The sequence below is a fragment of the Drosophila elegans genome, unplaced genomic scaffold (assembly GCF_018152505.1).
Source record: "Drosophila elegans isolate 14027-0461.03 unplaced genomic scaffold, ASM1815250v1 contig_468, whole genome shotgun sequence".
Classification (NCBI taxonomy): Eukaryota; Metazoa; Arthropoda; class Insecta; order Diptera; family Drosophilidae; genus Drosophila; species Drosophila elegans.
The window spans coordinates 725,730-746,295 of record NW_024545855.1 but is presented as its reverse complement, the minus strand read 5'-3'; the positions used below and the strand labels follow the sequence as shown (position 1 = coordinate 746,295).

General features: G+C 41.3%; 3 protein-coding genes across 3 annotated transcripts; all 3 read left to right on the top strand.

Annotated features, from left to right (window-relative positions):
• The first annotated feature begins 6,152 nt into the window (after window positions 1–6,152).
• LOC108143747 (sulfhydryl oxidase 1) lies at window positions 6,153–8,199 on the top strand. Its single transcript, XM_017268278.2, has one exon. It carries the CDS (start codon window positions 6,320–6,322, stop codon window positions 7,985–7,987), a length of 1,668 nt encoding a protein of 555 aa, XP_017123767.1. The 5' UTR covers window positions 6,153–6,319; the 3' UTR covers window positions 7,988–8,199.
• A 128-nt stretch (window positions 8,200–8,327) lies between these two features.
• LOC108144084 (sulfhydryl oxidase 1) lies at window positions 8,328–10,158 on the top strand. Its single transcript, XM_017268735.1, has one exon. The coding sequence runs from the start codon at window positions 8,355–8,357 to the stop codon at window positions 10,029–10,031; it is 1,677 nt and encodes a 558-aa protein (XP_017124224.1). The 5' UTR covers window positions 8,328–8,354; the 3' UTR covers window positions 10,032–10,158.
• Window positions 10,159–10,914: 756 nt separating this feature from the next.
• On the top strand, window positions 10,915–11,985 carry LOC108143790 (sulfhydryl oxidase 2-like). The gene is made up of 2 exons (XM_017268314.2): window positions 10,915–11,025; window positions 11,093–11,985. Exons 1-2 carry the CDS (start codon window positions 10,928–10,930, stop codon window positions 11,826–11,828), a joined length of 834 nt encoding a protein of 277 aa, XP_017123803.1. The 5' UTR covers window positions 10,915–10,927; the 3' UTR covers window positions 11,829–11,985.
• The last annotated feature ends 8,581 nt before the right edge of the window (window positions 11,986–20,566 follow it).

The window sequence follows — 20,566 nt, the reverse complement described above, 5'->3', positions numbered from 1 at the left end:
GAACGGATTGAGAAATGGGGAAAAAGTGGAATGAGTCTGGCACAATATTTGTATTTTACGCAATTTTTACTGACGACTGCCATCATGTCTGAGTGACTGAGTTGGCTCCGTTTTCTGCTGCCTGATTTGCAAGCCGATTTGCTACATTGTTCATGTCAGTCAGCGCATTGTTGATTATCAGTGCGGGGTGGTTATGGGCTGGACTTCATTTGGTTTAGGGTTTGAGGTTTGGGGATCGGTTCGGTTCGGTTCGACTGAGAACTAAGCTTCATGTTTGCCCAGCTATTCATTGTGTTTTGGATTTTTATTCTCTCATTTTTTTGCTGATTGAAACTTTGTGCGACAATTGTTGTGGCAACAGGAAATGGCCCAGGGTCTAATTAAACAAAATGCATACCAGGCATAAATGGTGTGGAAAAAATTATGCTTAGTGGGTAGGGGCTTTCAAAAGGGTTTGTTTTTATTAATATTTCAATAGAAATCATTAAAACATATTTATTGTGTATTTACTTGAAATTATTAGCTTGTCATATCTTAATGTCATCTTGATGTCATATTTTCTTAATTTTACTTAATATTATATGAACTAATATATATTTTCATAAACATAACGTATACGCAACGTTTTCTTTTTATTCTTTTTATTTAAAATGAATTTTATTTATTTTTTTTGTAATAATTTTAAAAATAGTGAACCATAAAATAATTTGTTCGTTTAAGTTCTTTTTTAACCACTTATTTAATTATTTTCTCCCCAACAATCCAATCTGCCCTTTTTATAGCTCAACTATTTCCACTGCAACGCCTTTGCACAGTTAATTTGCCATAAAATATGCCAGAAACAACAGCCTCTGGGACTCAGAACAAAATTAAATTAGTCTGCTAAAAGTTGGCCAGGATTCTGCGGGGGGATGAAAATGAAACCCTTTGGCTCGGCATAAACTGTTGCCAAAAAGTTTTAAGCTGCATTTGAGGCTTGTTTTCACACCCGAACAAGTTTGGCAAGCAAAGTTTCGAGTGGCGCTTGTCTTGTTTCATCTTCTCATCGCCATAATCCGTGACGTCAACTGCGGTTAGCCGGATTCGCCATGTAAATGAGACAGGCAAGCCGCAAAGTTTGGCATATTTTGCATCTGATATTTTGGCCACTTCTGGTGCAAACTATTACCAAACTTGTTGCTGTGGCCAACTTGTTGCATGCAGTATGCTTGTGTGTGCAAAATTTCGGAGCTTGTTATCCAGCTCATGTCCTTGTGGCTGCTTTGGGTCAACATCCAGCTGGTATTTCGGCATTTGAAATTGTTTTGATAATTGAAAACCCATTGAAGTCGTTTGGAGTCACTTAAATCTAATTAGTTCGAGGGCCAGGTTGTTTTACTGACAAGGGACTCCACAAATATAATGTGGTTTTTCATATATAACAGATAGAGTATAGTGAAAATTTCAATTGGACTAAAAATTGTTTCTGTGGCTCTCCAATTTATTTGTTTATGTGCTTTCTTAAATTGTAGTAATTGGAAAATTTAAACAGACATGATGGTTTGTTCCTTTTTAATTTATGATAAAAAACCTAATAGTTAAATAAGTCTGGTATTTTATCAACTTAAAAAACATACTAGTCGATTTCTCTGTGAAAATAATTTCTTCTTGGAGAAAGCATGAATTTTTTAAATAACCAAATCGAAGTTAATCCAATTGCTGGTTTACAGCTTAAGCCTTTTTGTAGGGCAAATCAGTACCAGTTTCCAGCTTGGCTCGTAATAATCACCTGCAAATGACGAAGCCAATTGGGATTGCAACTTTTCATCTGAACCTGTGGCTAATAATGCCGATAGAAGGAAATAATACCACCCCATTGACGAATCTGAAAAGATAAAATCATATAAAAATTATTCATTAATAAAAAACCTAAAAAATAAATATAAATATAAAAGTTGTATCAAACTATTATTCACAAAAGGATTTTATTAGTATAAATATGGTTGGAGTAGTAAAAAAATTCTAGTTTCTGCTTCCTTGTGACCAAATGTGCACGATTGAAACTTATTTTCCCTTTCACTTAAACCAATTTAATTGTGTTTGTCTATGCAATTGCATTTCTAAACGCTTCGCTTTGAAGTAATATTTATTTACCTTAACAATATTGATATGACATAAGACCACCGGAACGAGGGAAACTTGAAAAGCGACTCAAATTAGTATTGGCAGCTATGTAAGACTGCGAGTTTCGCCTAAAAATGATACGACCATATTCAACGGCAATATTGGTTACAACTTGGCTGCATATATTGTTTTTAACCATACAAGTAAATCATCACCGTCAAAGCCTAACACATCGGGATAAACTTAGAATGTCCGCAATTGAAGGACATCAACGGACAACCAATATTTTATTAGAGAATGAGCTGCGTGTTCCAGCCCTGGGAAAACTGGTGGTTTTCTCCAGTAAATCCTGCCATGACTGCCTATCCTTTGCATCCACGTTTCACAAATTGTTTCGTCAACTGCACAATTGGCAAAGAGTTCTGGAAATCCACAAAGTGGACTGTGAAGAAAGTTCGAAAGTCTGCCAGGACTACCACATAAAACAATTGCCCACTCTGCGCTTCTTTCATTCAAATTTTCAAAGGGAACACGATGGCATTGGTATTGAGATCAGGAGTCGAAAGTCCCAAGATATAACCATAGAACTGGCCACTCTGCTGGCCAGTAACTCGCATAAAGACGGATCTTCCCATGAACCGGTGTTTAAGTCCCTGCAATCTAAGGAAACTTTAAAGTCGCTGTTTCATAAGGATAAACATATGAAGTACTTGGTGCTCGTCTTTCAGCCCAGGTATTCCAAGATCGGACTAAAAACTCTTTTGGAAATGTTGCCCCATTCCGAGGTGGCCGTTCGAATTGTTGAGGACCCCCAACTGTTTGCCAATTTCGGCTTGGAACCCTTTGCCCAAAAATTGGTGCTCTTCGATCGGAAAGGTGTGAGCCACTCAATGTTCCCAGCACAAAAAACAACTAAGGCTTATGTGGACAGCTTGAATAAGCTTCTAAAAACCCTGGGGCAGAGTTCCCGAACTGTTTTGAGGAGCTCAAACAGGAAAAACTACAGACGTAGCCAGGACCCAGAGGGCAAAGCCGATTCAAATGAAAGTGAAGAGAAAAAAATTACCCTAAACCAGGACAATCTAAGGATCATCGATTACGTTCTCAAAAATCCATCAATGATCTTCCAAGCAGATATCGAGATGGCAATTGGTACCTTGCTGCACGTCGAAATACCCAAGATCAAAGTCATAAGGGGCGAAGCAATGAAAGCTTTAAGGAGGTTCTTTAAGGTGCTGATCCGTTTAAGTCCTGTAAGCGAGAAGAAAAGACAGCTGCTTCGGGATCTGCTAACCTGGCTAAACAAGTACGATGTGTTGACGGGAATTAAGTTCACTGACCTGGTCAATTGCTATGAAATGGAATATGGAATGGCCTTCACTGCCGCAGACTTTGTGGGCTGCCGATCAACCGAGCCATTAATGAGGGGTTTTTCTTGCTCCCTGTGGCATCTATTTCATTTCCTAACCGCCGAAGTGACTGCCAATAGTGGAGTTAGGCTTATAGTCAGTCAGGTTGTCAAGGCAATTCATGATTTTTTTAGATATTTCTTTCCTACCTGTGTGTCGTGCTCGAAATATTTTGAACAAATTTTCAAGCTTCACAGTATCTCTAAGATAAACAATTATGACGAGGAAGTCTTGTGGATGTGGCGGACTCACAACGAAATCAACAAATATCTTGCCTACAAAAGAATTGAGGATCCCAGATTTCCAAAGATACAGTTTCCCGGCTCAAATAATTGCCCGCAATGCAGAAAAAATGGCAATGTTTGGGACAAAAATGCTGTACTCAATTATCTAAGAGATATATATTCAAAGCCGAAACTGAGTTTTCTTGGCCTGAATGAGTCAATGAACTCTGTTCACAAGTCTGCGAGAACCCTTGACACGAAAACTCGTTGCATTGCAGGCAAATTGCGAAAAAGTTGCCACTACTGTGTCTTTCTACTGCATGGAAAGGATCCAAGGAAAATTAAATTTTACGAAAGAACATCAAAAATCAGTGAAAGTTAATGAGTTCTGACATTATTCCGCACATTTTGTGGTGCTTAAATTTTATTCTCAAAATAAAAGCTGTTGTTATACCTTTCTTTGATAAAATAAAACAGAATGATACTGTACGTACATATTTTATTTTTCAATAAAATAATGAAATCAGTTAATAGGTAAATTCTCCTTTCTTATTGACAACTAGCTGAGACTAGAAAAAAATTGCTGAATTGAGGAAAACTTCGTTAATTAACAAAATAAATACAGAAGGTACTACATGCCAGCCTCTGAGTACTAACTATATAACAAAGTGTTCTTGTTTTGCTTACATTGAGAAAGAGAATGAATGAAATCAAATGAATAAGTGAAGCAGATCCAATTGAAGCAATTATTTCCGTCAATCCAGAAACAGATTTATTATAATATTTCCAGTAGCGCCGCAAAACGCTTTTGGAAACGATGTTTCCAGTTCATTCCACCACTTTGGTGCTGTGGGCATCGCTGATTTTCATATTTTTACCCTTTTCCACGGGAAAGACAAAACCTCACTTCATCTACGGAACGAATGTGCCCGAAATTTTGAACTCAAAAAGTCTGGAGAAAATCTTGAGTAAGCCGACACTTGGAAAGCTAGTGATTTTCTCCAACAATTTCTGCCAACAGTGCGTGTTGTTCGAGGACACGGTGGAAAAACTAATTTCCAAAGTAAGTAAATGGCGGAAAGTGCTGGCTGTTTACTTTTTGGACTGCACCAAAGGGCACAACATAAGAGTCTGTAGCGCTTACAGAGTGCGACAAATGCCCACTCTAAGGTTCTTTCATTCAGATCTGGTTGAGATAGGTTATCGCCACGGATTCGAAATAACCAACCTGGAATTAGCTTCAATTGTGGAGGATCTTGTTGGACTTCTCAGTTATCCCGAGCTTCCTTATCTTAACTTCGATGGTGTTCTGCACAACGAAACTTTGAGTAACCTCTGGGCAGACGATGTGAAGATTCAATACATTGTGCTCGTCTACCAGCCAAGTCGTTCATTTCTCGGAATGGAGACTGCTCTCGATATGCTGCCCTACAAGGAAGTGAGCGTACGAATTGTTGAAGATGATCATACTCTCATGGACTTGACTGCTGGCAAAAAGCTGAGCATTTTCGATCGGAATGGGAAACAGTATTCCTGGGAAATTGAAAGGCATTCGGTTAAAGTTTATGTTCATCTCCTGCAAAAGTTCCTCAAAGATAAAGGTTATCCAAGTCCCCCATCGCATCACCCCATAGTGTGGGCGGAAGGTGCGGATTCCTATCAACTGGAGCAGAAAGAGATTGAACAGTATGTGTTGAGAGCACCATTGAGAATATACCGTGCTGACTTGGAGCGGGCTTTGTACAAACTGCTGCACATTGAGATCCCCAAGAAGCGAAACCTAGAAGGCGACAGCCTTGTTGCTCTGAAGAACTTCATGATGGTTATGGCCAAAGTCAATCCACTAAATCGGAAGGGTGCAATGATGCTTAAGGGGATGCACACGTGGCTGGAGCATAAGGATCACCTAACAGGAGAGGAGTTTCTGCTGCGCTTGTATACCTTGGAACTGGCTCCAAGCTTGGTCTTCGGCGGAAGGCACTACGTGGGCTGTGTTCCCTCAAAACCCTTCCTGCGGGAGTACCCCTGCTCCCTGTGGATCCTATTCCATTACCTAACTGTGGAGGCAGCCAATCTAAGCGAGCCATTCCAGCCGGGATTTGTGGCAAAAGCTATCAGAGGCTTTATCCAGCATTTTTTCTTTGAGTGTCCTTCCTGCGCCGAAGAGTTTATAAGAATAGCAAAGCCTTTGGATGCGAAATCACACGATGAAGAGATACTCTGGCTTTGGGAAACGCATAATGAGTTCAATAAACGTCTGGAAGATGACGGCACTCTAGACCCAAGGTTTCCCAAAATTCAGTTTCCCAACAAGGCCAGCTGCCATGATTGCAAAGATAAAAATGATTGGATGCGACCAAATGTTTTAAAATACTTAAGAAGTCTCTATAACATTACAAACCTTAGTTTCTATGGAATGTCCTACACCATAATATACTAAAATTAATTATTTAAATCAGCTATAGTCGAAACGTTCGACTTTACAATTAGAGTTAGGAGCGAAGCTAATTACATATAAATTACCACGGCTATACTAATCGGGTCTTGGCAATACTGTACATTGGAATAAGTTGACAAATTAAAATGTTTCGACTCTTCGGGCTCTCGTTTTTCAAGAGCCTCCTCCTTATCGCGATTTTACCGGGAGGATTTTCGGTTAGATTAAGGAGTGCTGGGAAAATATCACTATACTCACGTTTGGATAATGTGCATGTGGTCGAAGGCTTGGATTTTGAAAAAGCTCTAAAAGCTCCAGCTCTTGGAAAGTTGGTGCAATACCTGAACATTTTCTGTGGACACTGTCGAAGGTACGCGCCCATCTACAAGAAACTGGCTGTCGATCTGCAAAAGTGGAACCGTATTCTGCGAATCTATGCCGTAGACTGTGCCCAGGAGGACAACGTGAGTGTATGCCGGGATTTTAACATCAAGTCGACGCCCACACTGCGCTACTATCATTCAAATTTCGTGAAAGCACGTCATGGACTCGGAACAAATTTACCCAGTAAAGATTCCAAGAAACTCGTGAACCTGCTTGTTAAGCATCTGGCCCAAAATGACTACACTGGAACCAAGAAACTAAAGCCGATCTTTGCTCCTGTTCAGAAAAATGAGACTGCAAAGAGTATCTTCGGTCGATTTAACCGTAAGCTGTTTTATATTTTGCTGGTATATCAGCCGCAGAATTCCCAGATCGGAATTTTAACGCTTCTGGACCTCCTTCCCTATCCCGATGTGGCTGTGCGGATCCTTAATGATGCTCAGCTCTTCACCCAATTCGGCCTGATGCCTTCCGCCCAAAATATCGCCCTTCTAGATAGAACTGGCAAACAGCATCCATTAACACCAACCGAAGAAAGTAGCTCTGCATACGTGGAAAGCGTTGCTAACTTTCTAGAACAAAATAAGCACACGAGGATTCCCAAATTGCCAACAACTATAGCTCCGCAAGAGGTATTACTGCAGGGGATGGACGCAGTTATTCTGGAGAAGGTGCTGGCTTCACCACCGGTTGTCTATCAAGCCGACTTGGAGCAGGCTCTGCACCAACTTCTGCACATCGAGATTCCCAAGGCGCCACTCATTCAGGGCGAAAAGTTTTTGGCCTTGTACCGTCTTATTGAACTGTTTAACCGCTTTAATCCTTTGAACCAAGACGGCAGAAAACTACTTCACAGGCTTAAAAGTCACCTAAAGACTATTAAGAAAATTAAAGGAGCCGAGTTGGCGAATAAAGTTGCGGAAATCGAAAAAGGGCTGGGAACAGTCTTCAAAATATTTCGCTACGTTGGCTGCATTGGCTCTAAGCCTCTAATGCGCGGCATCACCTGCTCATTTTGGACACTTTTCCACCATTTGACTGTGATGTCGGCCCAAAATCCAAAGGTATTTAAGCCCGGCTTTGTGATACTTGCTCTCTTTGGATTCGCCAAGTACTTTTTCGGCTGCACAGAGTGTTCCAAGCACTTCCAGCAGATGGCCAAGCGGCGAAATATTGAATCCGTGAGGTCCCACGACGAGGAGATACTTTGGCTTTGGGCAGCCCATAACGAGGTCAACAATAGGTTGGCCGGCGACGCCACTGAGGATCCCATGTTCCCCAAAGTGCAATTTCCGCTGCGGAAACACTGCCCGGCCTGCCACAAGAAGCCAAAAGGATGGAACTTGGCCGAGGTGTTGAAGTACCTGAAGCGCATCTACGATATAAAGCACGTGAGCTTTTACGGATTGCCCACCTTGAGAAGAACTTAGAAACCTACAACATACCTCAAGTGTCTATAAGCAGGCAATAAACGCAGTCAAAATAAATGCCAACCAAGTTGTTGTTGTATGTTATACTGCTCCTGCTACCTATATTTATACGACTTTTTGGTTTCTATCTTTTGTGCATAATACAAAAAAATAAACATACAATTTTTTGGAATTCATTTGGGTGTACCTGGATAGAATACCGAGCCACGAAATTATGAAAACCAGTTTTGAGAGAAAGAGAGATTTGGGATGGGTGATTTAACAAGCGAGGCAGGGCGAATCCAAATGCGGCTATAATTACCAAAGAGCCCTTGCGATTGGATCAGTTTAAGTGGCCCATTTGAGTGGTGAGCACCGTCGTGTGGAAATGACTTGGATTCGGCTTGGATTCCAGACGCTTCTGTGCTGCCTGCTGTTGCTCTTCGCCCCCGAAGTGTTTGGCCGCACAAATGCCAGAAGGACGGCCAACGAGGCCAGTCTCTATAGCGATGCGGACAATGTGATTATGCTGGACATTGGCTCACTGAGGCCAGTCCTGAACCTGAAAACCAACAAGCTGGTCCAGTTCTTGAACACCTTCTGCGGCGACTGTCAGCGCTTTGCACCGGTCTACAAGGGGCTAGCCCGTGACCTGTACAAGTGGCGCAGACTGCTCCGATTCTATGCCGTGGATTGCGCCCAGGAGCGGAATGCCGAACTCTGCCGGGTGTTCAGTGTGCGCCAGACGCCCTCGCTGCGCTTCTTTGATCCCGACACGGAGAAGAGGCAGAAATTCCTTGGCTCTGTCATACCCACGCAGGATCCCAAGCTTATAACTGCCGTTCTGGCCGATTTATTGGGCCAATATGAGTACGCAGCCGATGTGGCAAACTTCCGTTATCTAACACCAAATGATACGGCAGAGACAGTATTCCGGGATCATCAGGGTTTGGACAGCCCCGTCAAATACATTGCCCTCGTGCTGCAGCCAAGAAAGGCTCACATTGGCAGGGACTTGCTGCTGGATTTGCTTCCCTTCAAAGAAGTGGCAGTGAGAATTGTGCCAGATGCCCAGATTTTTGCCAACTTTGGTTTGGTACCCACCAAAGAATCACTAGCAATAATCGATCGAAGTGGCAATGCCCAGTATTTGGAACCTGCTTCCAATACAAGCCAAGATTATGCGAACACGGTTGGGGAATTCCTGAAAAAGCTCAACTTTAAGCCAGATCCGCCACTGCCCATCGCTGTGGCCACGAACGACAATGAGTTTCTGGATCAGCGGAATCAAGCCGTCCTTGCTGAGGTCCTTAAACCGCCACTCAAGATCTATCGTGCCGATCTGGAGCAGGCCATCGACAAGATCCTGCACAACGAACTTCACAAATACTTTTTCTTTCAGGGTGGAAATGATCTCGCCCTGCATAACGTAATGAAGGCTTTGATGTATTTGAATCCCCTGAACAAGGATGGTAGGGAACTGGTGACCAGAGTGTACCGCTCCACACAACGGAGATTGGACAAAGGATCTGAGTTCAAGCAGTTAATTGAATCAGAGGAAAAGCACCTGAAGGTTTTCAAGGCAAAGCGCTACATTGGCTGCATTGGAACTCGACCCCTCCTACGGAGCTTCACCTGCTCCCTGTGGACACTGTTTCACCACTGGACCGTGGAGGCTGCGAAGAAACCGCACCATTTTCAGCCGGGCAACATTCTTAATACCATTCATGGATTTGTCAGGTACTTCTTCGGCTGCTCGGATTGTTCCAAACACTTTCAAGAGATGGCAAATCGGCGAAATATGTCGCAAGTGAAAACCTCTGACGAGGAGATACTCTGGCTCTGGGAGGCCCACAATGAAGTCAATCAACGCATTGCCGGCGATCCCATCACTGAGGATCCCCAGTTCCCAAAGATCCAGTTCCCCAGCGTGGAGAACTGTCCCACCTGTCGGAATAATAACTCCGAGTGGCGGAGGGATGAAGTCTTAAAATATTTGAAACACCTTTACGACATCAAGAACGTGAGCTTTTACGGGCTTCCCACTTCGCAGGGATACGATTGAAAATACATTTCTATTACTTAAACTACTTCACATAAATTGCATTATAAATATATGCATAAGCTTGTCAAATATTATATATAATCTTTATTTGTTTGGTCAAAAGGTAATAAAGTAAATGTGAATAATATTAGTTTCAAATTCTTTTGTTTAAGTTAAGGACTGGAAACCCGCTACAGCTGGCACAAAAATTTGAGACAGGTGAATCATATGGCGCTGCCATAAAAGAGTACCTCAGGTTTTTCGGAATTAAAGGGGCGAAAATTCCACCCACCACAAAAGCTCGAACCCTCAAAAAACTTTTGGAAATGCAAGAAAAGACGATCCTTAGGCAAGCTGTGAAGAGACCTTTGCGGGTCTATCGAATCGATTTGATCAAGGGCATCGACAGGTTTTTGCACACCGTGATTCCCAAAGCAGTACTAATAGAAGGAAAAAAATTGAAATATAATTAAACAGAGAATTAATAGATTGACTTTGACTTTTTTTTGGCTAACAACTTAGATGCATTGCCTAAGACCTTTATTTAATTAAGGTCCGCTACTCAATTCTTTATGATAAATATTCCAAGGTATCCCATATAGTATTTATTAGACTGATCTGGAACGGACACTACCTTACTCTTAGCTTAGATATATATTATGATACAAAGCAACACCAAAAAGGTAATTGGCAACCTTTAACAAAACGGAATGTTAAGGCGTAACAATCTATAAATAACCCTGTTACTATCAAGTAACCGAATTACTGGATGCATATCCATTAAAGCAAAAGTTAATATATGTAATGACATTAAGACTTTTATTGATTCGAGCCGACACAAAAACAATTACCCTGGGTTCTTTAAAAGGGCTCAATATTAGTAAAATTATTAGTCGATCTGTAACCATCGTTCCAAAATGAAGCCGCTTCTCAAGTCGCCAAATAAGGTCACGTCATTGGGCCTTTGGATGCTCCTGTTTTGTGCCCCGCTTTTATTCTGCAACGTGGCACTTGGGTTTGTACTACTTACTATTTGAACACTCATCGAAATGAGTAAATTTTGTAAACTATCTTAAACTTAGGCAGGTCACGAAGCAAGTCTATCGAGCCGATCTGATTAAGGGCCTTGACACGATTATGCACACCGTGATTCCTAATGCCACACTTATGGAAGGAGATAAATTGATGGCGCTAGACCAATTCTTTCGTGTCCTTAAGAAATTAAACCCACTGAATAATGATGGAGATTCGCTAGTTAGATACGCTTGGCCACCAGTATCACCTCCTAAACCGTTGACGGGGAAGCAGTTCTCTGAAAAACTGAAGTCCCTAGAGTTGAAATATCAGGAGGTCTTCACGGCCAAGAACTACGTTGGTTGCGCACCCAACAGCTCCAGATCGCGGGGTTACCCCTGCGCCCTGTGGACATTGTTCCACTATTGGACCGTGCAGAACGCGTTGCCCTACTACCCATTCTTTCCGGGCACAGTTCTTAAGACTATTCGGAATTTCCTCAAGTATTTCTATGATTGTCCAGATTGCGTGAGCAACTTTGAGAAAATGGTCAAACTTCGACCCATTGAACTGGTGAAAACCCATGACGCGGAGATACTTTGGCTCTGGGAAACGCACAACGAATTCAACAAGCCAACTGCCACGCAGTTTCCCAGCGCGAATATGTGTCCCACCTGCAGGAACAAAGACCAAAGCTGGAGGACTGACGAAGTGCTGAAATACCTGAAAAACCTCTACGCTGAGGCTAATTTCAGTTTCGATGGCCTGTCCACTTCCAAGGGATACGACATTAAGTCTTTGTAAGACATGAAGTTTAAACTACCATGGGATCATTGGAAAACCCACTTTTTTTTTGGTTTGTTAACAGACTTTTAAAATAATAATGTATTTGACCTTTAGTATCTTAACATCAGCGGAACTAGGTTTATCTTTGATAATAAATTGGCATTTTTTTTCCTAACTGGTAATCTATGCCTACAAAAGTCCTGCTAGACAGGACCAACATTTCAGCATTCACCACCTTTTAATCCAAATTCCAGGAATACAATTACAAGTCATTTTAAATAAAATTAATTTAAGATGTCACTGGATTCGGTTATCTTATCAAAGCGAAAAAAAAGTATCTATATTTTATTATGATAGTTTCTTTTAATCAAAAAGAAATGACGCGGAGGCTCGTTCAACTTTATCCAAATAAAGCTAATGCCAAGGCCGCAGTTAGTTTTGGATGGCTAACAAAATAAATGAAAATAAAATAAAATTGATCAGTTTCACTAAAAACACTAAAAAAATGTAATTTTGTTATGGCTAATTATATTGTCATGGACTCAAATATTTACGAGGGATTGAGATTGCTAAGCTGCCGAAGTTAGTTCAATAGATTTGTGGTCTGGATAAAATGCTGTTGGTGGTATGCTTTGCACTCCTGAGTTTTCTTCCAGAACACGGAATTTCCCCGACGGAGGGTGCTCGAATGGTTAGAGTCAAGGCCAAAGGAAGGTTTTCTTGGTTCAACGTGACCTTGGACGAGCTTGTGAGCAACAATTCCGTCTCCACCGCTGTCTACTTCACTGATGCCAAGATGGGGGAGAAATTGGATGGTCTTGAATCGGTATACGACGTGCTCTGCCCCCTAACCCAGTTCCCCCGCCTCCTGGACGTTGTCCTGATCAATTGCAACAGGCCGATCAACAGGAACGACTGCTCAAGCTTTAACTTCAAAATGCCAGGACTTCGGTTCTTCCCCACGGAGTTCAAGCGCGATGGTCTTGAAATTCCAAATGAATCTTCTTATGAAATGCGGAATTCGGTTATGAATGCTCTGGTGCCGGTGAAACTGAAGAAACCCGGCTCTCCCAATTTCGATCCCATTCTGGCCACGGATTCTGTAGCGTCGCTCTTCAAGCAGGCAGCTTGCAATTGCATACACTCCATTGTTCTGGTGGATCAATCTGAGCCGGGATCCACAGTGGGTCGCGACACTGTATTTGCCCTTCTCAATAGACAATCCATACTGGTGCGCATTGTAAACAACGCATCTTTCTTCGAGAACTTTGGTCTTAAGTTCTTGCGGAAGGAGAACAAACTGGCCATTATACCGCGTTCGCATAAGGCCGTGCGATTGTATCCGAGAAGAGCCAACGGAAGAACATATGCCCAGGCTGTTAATAAATTTTTGGATGATTTTAATTAAATATGTGCTCAGTTTTATTTGAAATTTATTTTTGTAAGTTTTTTTTATGAGAGTATGAAAGATCATCAACCTTTGGACTTTTGGATTGGGCATATTTATTTTAACATACCGAGGCTTCAAGTCTAAAGATATTTCAAAAGGAAGTGTTTTAAATTTAAAACTTTTAAGTTCAAACCTTCTCCGCCTTCAATAGTGACATGAAAAATGCATAAATTTGCTAAATTAAGCGTTTAGATTAAATGAAGCGACAATGTGTGTGTTCGCCCATCTACAAGCACTACAACAACCACCATCCCTTCCAATCGAAGCCATCATTTAGGTCCTGGCAGCCGGAGTGTGAGCCAAGTCAACTGACCTGGGCTAAGAGAACGGTACTCGTATTACGCCGATTACCCGCACATCAAACTGAACTGTTCGTGAATTATTTATAGAACATTTTTGTAAAATATCTACGCACTAATTTGCGTAAAGTAATCGATGTGGTGGAAGAATTTTCACGCATGCACACCTGAGGGCAGGCGGCCACCTGACAAACGGACTGCAGACTGACTTATTTCGAGTGGGCGGGAGTGGGCGGCCGTTCGTTCGTTCGTTCGTTCGTTCGTTCAGTCATGCCCAAATAAGCAAGAGCAAACGGAAGCTAAAAATTACCAGATACACCTCTGCAACCCGCCTCCGCCCCCGCCACCCATTTGGAGCCCAGGTGAAACGCCCTCAAAACTTTCTTCATTGTGCGTAAATTGGCGCCCCTCAAATAGAAACCACCACCACCCTACAAGCCACCCACCGCATAAAAAGAGTTAAACGGAGTCCGCCCTGCCCCCACGTAATGATGTGTATGTAAAATTTATAATATACATAAATAAATAAAATGCACGCAGTTTGGGATTTGTGGGCGCGGCAGGGGGCAGTGTGCAGTTTATCGATATTTTTCACTCACCCAATTGATGGGTGGCGTAAGTGTAGGGGAAAATTCTTTGGGTGGAAAGGTGGAAAAACGTTTAATGCACAACTGTACTTTGCTGGATTTTTGTGCGTGCCCAGGAAATTGAAGGTTCCGCGAATAGTTCTCGAGGCCTTTTTCCCAGGCAGGCCGTAAATTTTCGCCACCGGAAACCGGAAACCAGTGCCCATTTGTACGAATAGCATTGCCATTCCATCCATCTTTCTTTTTAAGGCCCAAATCGGTGCGTAAAGTGCGTAAAATATGGACAAAATGTATGGTGGCAGGCCCTTTCTTAATGGAAAACGGATATTGTTGGGGGATTTTTGCCTGAAGGGGAAATCCTAGCTGGAGGAAGTACTCTAATTGGCCCCGAAAAGATTTGCATAACATAATTGCCAGCTGGCTGGGGCAGGCAGAGATCGCGACTTGGCATGACTGGGTTGGGCGTGCATTAACCAAAAACAATAACCCCAGCCAGAATTATGCACAAATTATTGTTTAGGCATTTAAATTGCCACAACAGTAGCGGCGGTGAAAAAAAAGACGGTTACGAGAAGCGAAAACAATAAAATGCCAGCTGAAGAAGCATCAGTGGAGGCAGCGCGCTCGTTGTTATAATTATGTAAAAACAGTCTAAAGATTGACTTGACTTCTATACCCACCAGCACACACACACACACACCTACACACCCCTTACACCTGAGTGTGCATGCGAAGGCAGCATAAATTTAGTGGCAAGCGGGGGAAAGGGTTCGTTGCAGCAACAACAACCTGGTAATTATCAGGCCTTAGCGGCAAGCAACATTGTCTGTGTTACTTGGCGCTACCGTTCGCTAGCCACCCCCCACCCCCCTCAATCACCCCTCCCCCTCCCCCGCAATCCACAACATTCGCACGCAAAAAATGTAAAGTGAAAATATTTTTAAGGCACTTGTAGCGAGGCGGTACCATCAAATGGGTGGGTCCAATTTTGCCGTTGGCTTCCACTGCCACTGCCACTTCCACCGCTACCGCCACCACCCCACTCCATATTCTATGCCAAACTTGAGCTTTTTTCTATGTAGCTACATATAATTAAAAATAATATGAATAGAACAGAAAAAATAAAACAACAACAGCAGCAGCAGCAGCCACAAAAACCAGGGCTTCAGGGAAGATTGACTGAAGCTGCAGATGCTTTACCGGGTACCCTATAAAGGGCGTTTAAATTAGGGTTTTTTGTACATTTTTGGATGAGTTTGTTATAATTCACAGATATCCAAAGATAACAAAATAACTAAGATTTGTAAGTACTCGAAATTCGACGTTATTAATAAACAAATAAAAGTAATGAACAAATAAAAGTAATTAAAGGGCACTCATTTTAAGTTAAGTGGGGCCTACACATGTTTTGAGACAATTGGTGTATTTGATTAATGAAATATAAGGTTTCCGAATTATTAAAATAATTATGAGAATATAGTTGTAAGTATGGCAAGTTACAATGACAAATGCATTGCCTGCTTTTGGATAATAATAAATTTTTTTTTAAAGCTTGAGGCAGTTTGAAGAACAAATATAAATAAAGTTTGCTTGGGTAGTTTATTTAAGAGAAATTAGGATTAATTTTAAGATGTTTATTAGAACTCTCTTGACTTCATTTCAATTTATAATTTACCATTCAAAACACTCTTTCGTTTAAAATGAAATTTAAAATATTCAATAAACTTAGAAACCCGAAATCTTTCAACTCCCTTATGTTAAATGTTTTGGCAGCCCTATTTAGCCCACTTTTTCCAAGAGAAGCTAATCTGGGCAACGAAAAAAAAAGGGGCGAACAAAATATCGTCAAACCGAATGCAATTTGGCAACAATTTTCCCAAAGTTTGTTGCTACAACACACAGCAAATTCCGTTGATGCTCCATGCCGCAAACATCTACTACACCCCCACCTCTCCGCTGAGGCCGCAAATTGCGGCAGCGCGTAATTAAAACAATTTGTGCATAATTTTTGTACAAGTGCAGCCCAAAGCCGAACCCAAGGCTCAGACCCTCTCACTTGGTGGACTTTTAAATAATAATTTGCTTAGTTTATGAAGTGCCCGACAGAGTGTGTGTGTGGTAGTGTGTGTGTCTGAGTGGGCTACATAAACAGTTCTCCCAAGCCCCTTTTCCACCCACAACCTTCACCAACACCCCCCCTTTTTCCAACAGTTGTTGCGCACAATTTACTCACTTGGTTGCATTTTAACATATTTCGTTACGTTTTCAGCCAGGCCGAAGTCAATTGTTGCTGTTTTTTCAGTTGGCTGGCATGTATTTTTCATTTTTCTATGCCTGCTTTTTGTTGTACTCACCTTAGGTTTAATTTGTTTGTGTTTCATGCAACTGCAGCAGCAGCAGCAGCAGAAGCAGCTTCTGTTGTGAATTTCATGTGCATCTGCCGCTGCAACTGCCTTCTTTCTCCCAAGTCGAAAAATATTTGTGCACGCAAAAAATGTTAATTGCCACAGAAGCAGCAGCAGCACCATCATCAGCAAAAAGTGAACCATCAATGTGGCCGGGGCATTAAAATATTTAGGTTGCTATTGCTGCCGCTGCTCCCAACTCTTCCCAAGCCTTTAACTCAAACTCAGACTCAGACTCATTCGAAGTCGCAGTCGCAGTCCCAGTTTTCTGTTGCAGACCCTGCCTGAAAACCCAGAACCTGGCTAAAACGCAGCCTCCCCGCTGCCCCGCCCCATTCTGCTGCCATTAATGCGACTGCAACTGTAACAAATTGCAATGTCGCACATCTGTCTTCCCTGGCGTTTGTCGCTGCCTAAAAAAGTTCACAAAAAATTGATGCCGACTAAGATGACAGAAGTCTAAATACTCTTAAATGAAACTTAGAAAAAAAAACTCAAGTCCCTTAAATTGTTATAAAAATAATGTAGGCTTATAAGAATTTATATTATTATTATATTATTTACCTAACATTTCTAATAACTAATCATAATATAGAGTCATCATGATTTACAAAAAAGTATAGTTATAAGTATAGTTTGGATGCTATTCATATTTTGTTTGTATATAATTTTATTAATATATATTGCAAAAAATGTGTAATTGAATTTAAATACATGTATTTGACGCACATATAACATAAACATATGAAATATTACGAAACTTATATTAAAAGGATTTAAAAGCATTTTTCTGTTTTCTGAAATATTGAATAACCTTGTTCACTTAAAAAAAAAGCTTTTATGTATTTTATGCAAAAAATTTGACAGATATATTTATTATGAAATATTAATCTTTTAAAAAATCTTCAAATTAAATACTGTGAACTCATATTTAACATAATAATCAAAATTGCATAACATACTACTTTTTATTATTTATTTTTTTTATTTGTCATCCAAATATCATATAAACCTTTGGTAAGGGCATGAAAACCATAAAAACATACAACAAAAACCAGGGCCCTAAGTAAGAGAAGAGAGAACTTAGAGCAGCTTGAGGTCCAGAGCGATGGACTCATATTTATTTTTGCTAAAAACTACAGAAAAAATTGTCGTTCTCCTTGCATTTGTTTTTGTGGCTATTGCCGTAGCCTTTTGTTGTTGCTGTTGTTGTTTTTGTTGTTGGCTGGCATTGGCAATGGCAATGCCAATTACCGGCGGCCGGGAACCCTAGCAATTTGGCCATATCCGGCCCCCCTGGCTGCGATGTTTGCGCTGGGCCCAAAGGAAAAATCAGGTTTTTCCTTCACTTGTCCAACTCAATGTTGAACCAGCTTGATTTTCGCTACTATTTTTTTCCCTCCCCGTCCCCACCCCCCTGATTTCGATGTTTTCCTCCCCTTCCCATTCCCATTTTCCTGTTCCCATTTTTTTTTGTTCTCCAAGGGTATTTTAAATTTAAAGATCATAAAAAATGATAGAAAACTGATTCAATTTGCGAAGGAAATGCCTAAATTGGTTGAGTCTTTTATGCAGGCTGATTAGGTTGGCGGCGATTTGCAATTTGGAGGCAAGAAAATCAAGGGTGTTTTAGCCAAGACACCTTGGCAGTCATTAGCCACATTTAGTTGCCTGATGATCATGGCTCTTACTGTAGTTGCTCCTCGTCTCCTATTTTTTTTTCTTTCTTTATAGTAACTAATGAATATGGAACTCGAGTCTCTTGTCATGTTGTGGCTGCGGCTATTACAAGATTTGAGTTGTCGCGCGTTTTGGACGCGTCATGCGGCCAGTTTCTTTAGTTGTTTTTTTTTTTTTTTTTTGTTGTGCCACACATTGCCGCACGATCCCGAGTTGGCAAATGTGGCGCGCAGCATTTAAACAGCAGTGGCAACAGAAACAACAAAAAAAATGTCATAAATAAATTGCTTAGCAACATTTGCTGACGCGCCAAATAAAATGCCATAAATGATCGAATGCAGAGGAAGATTTTTAGTTAGACACTAGTAGAAACGCTGATGAAGATGGAAACGGAGATGGAGATGAAGATGGCGATGGAAATGGCAATGGCGATGCTGATGGCAATGGCCATGGAGTCTGAGATGGCGACAGGAATCTCGAATGTTTTTCCTGTTGGGTAAATTAACTTAAAAATGCTACAAAAATTGTTGCTGATGAGTTGGCTTATAGGGTTGATGAATGCCAGGCATTCTATTGTGCCCATTAATGTTGCTGCAGCATGCCCAGAATGAGAAGCAACCGCTCATGCTATCCCTAATGACTTAGGACACACCATTTGTTGGTGCTGGCGGATTTTGCCAACTTTTTCAGCTAAAGCCTTTCTTTCACCTTGATTTTCTGGCTATCAAAACAATTTGCCATCTAGCACTCACCTGTGGCATGCCGCAATCGCATTCAGCAACAAAGTGCCAACAAACTTTGGAGTTGAAGACATGCCAAAATCAAGAGTTTTACAAAAAACCAACTCTCGAAATGCCCTTCTCAAATTCGTTAATATTTTTTTAACAACATATATATATTTTGCATAAGCACTAATCAAAAACCCTTTCGCTTAAATGTAAAATTATGCTAGTTTATAGATAAAATTATGTTTAATTTTTTTTGTTTTAATATTCAATTTTTTCTCTACCAAAAAATTAAAATTTAAATACACTGTGTCAACAAAAAGTCAGCCATATTTATAGGTAAATTCTAACATAATACTCTGTTCTGTTGTTCTCACGATAAGGTATCAATTTACTTTAAGCAGAGAATTGGTTATATATGATAATGTTCAGTTAATAACCCAATTTGAACTTACCATAAAACGAGAAAATTGCCCTAATTGTAATTAACATTCGAGATAAGGTTAATGTTATTTTGAAACCATGTCCATAAAATTGAAAAGGCAAAACCTTCAGCAATAGCTCATGTACCTGCAATCTAAGGGTAAATAAAACAGCTGCCTGCATCAGCAACACCTCTGCTAATGCCCAACATAACAACTTAATCCACCTTGCAGGTCCGTCTCGAATGGCTTCGAATGCAATGCACTCTCATCGTGTTGGGGTTTTAGCTGGGCTGGGTTAGTCAGCAGGTTGCTTTGTCAGACTTTGTGTCTGTGAGTGGAAACCGCCAGGGATATGGGATATGGGATATGAGATGTGGGCCCTGGGTTCTGCAAACTGCAAACTGAGAGCTCACTTGCCGATGCCATTTTATGAATCCCCCCCAAATGGCGGGCAGTTTTTCGGACAAGCTGCTCAAATCATGGCCTGAAATGGCTGCGGCGGCGGAATCAAATTCACTGGCCCATTTGTTGGCTTTCTTATGGTCTGAGGCAGTGTTTGCTTGGCATGGCAGATAAATTAGTGATCTTAATTGCTGGCTGAACTCCTATCTGGATCCTAATCAGCGTTTGCAGCGCGCTAAGGCAACGAATTTTACGACGACTTTTTTTTTTGGGGGGAGGGGGCCAGAGCCAGCGAGCAGACAGAGATCTAAATTTAAAATTGGACTGGTGTAAACAAAAGCAACTGCAAGGGCAAAAGTATCTGCATCTGCAAGAAACGAAAATGGGATCAAGAGCAGGCGAGGGGCAACAGGAGTTGCGGCAATGAAAAGCGAGATCAAGTTCAACGCACATTTGTCCTTGATAATTGAAAAGAGCAGAACGGGCCTGTAAAAACATAAAAACACTGAAAGCACTGAAAACGCAAAGGGGGAGCCCGAAAAAATTGCTGAGCAAAACAAAAAATATACAAAAATTATGGCAGTGGATCGACAGACTTATTGCTGTCTCCCTTGGACCGCCGATCCCGCACCACCGCACCACTGCACCACATCAAAGTGCTGAGCCAAACCGGCTGGGGCTGTGCTGCCAGGAATGCACAAACAACAAACAACACACACGAATATAGTACTATATAGCCACGTAGCCGAATGTGTGTGCGTAGCGTCTGCCAAAAATACGCCG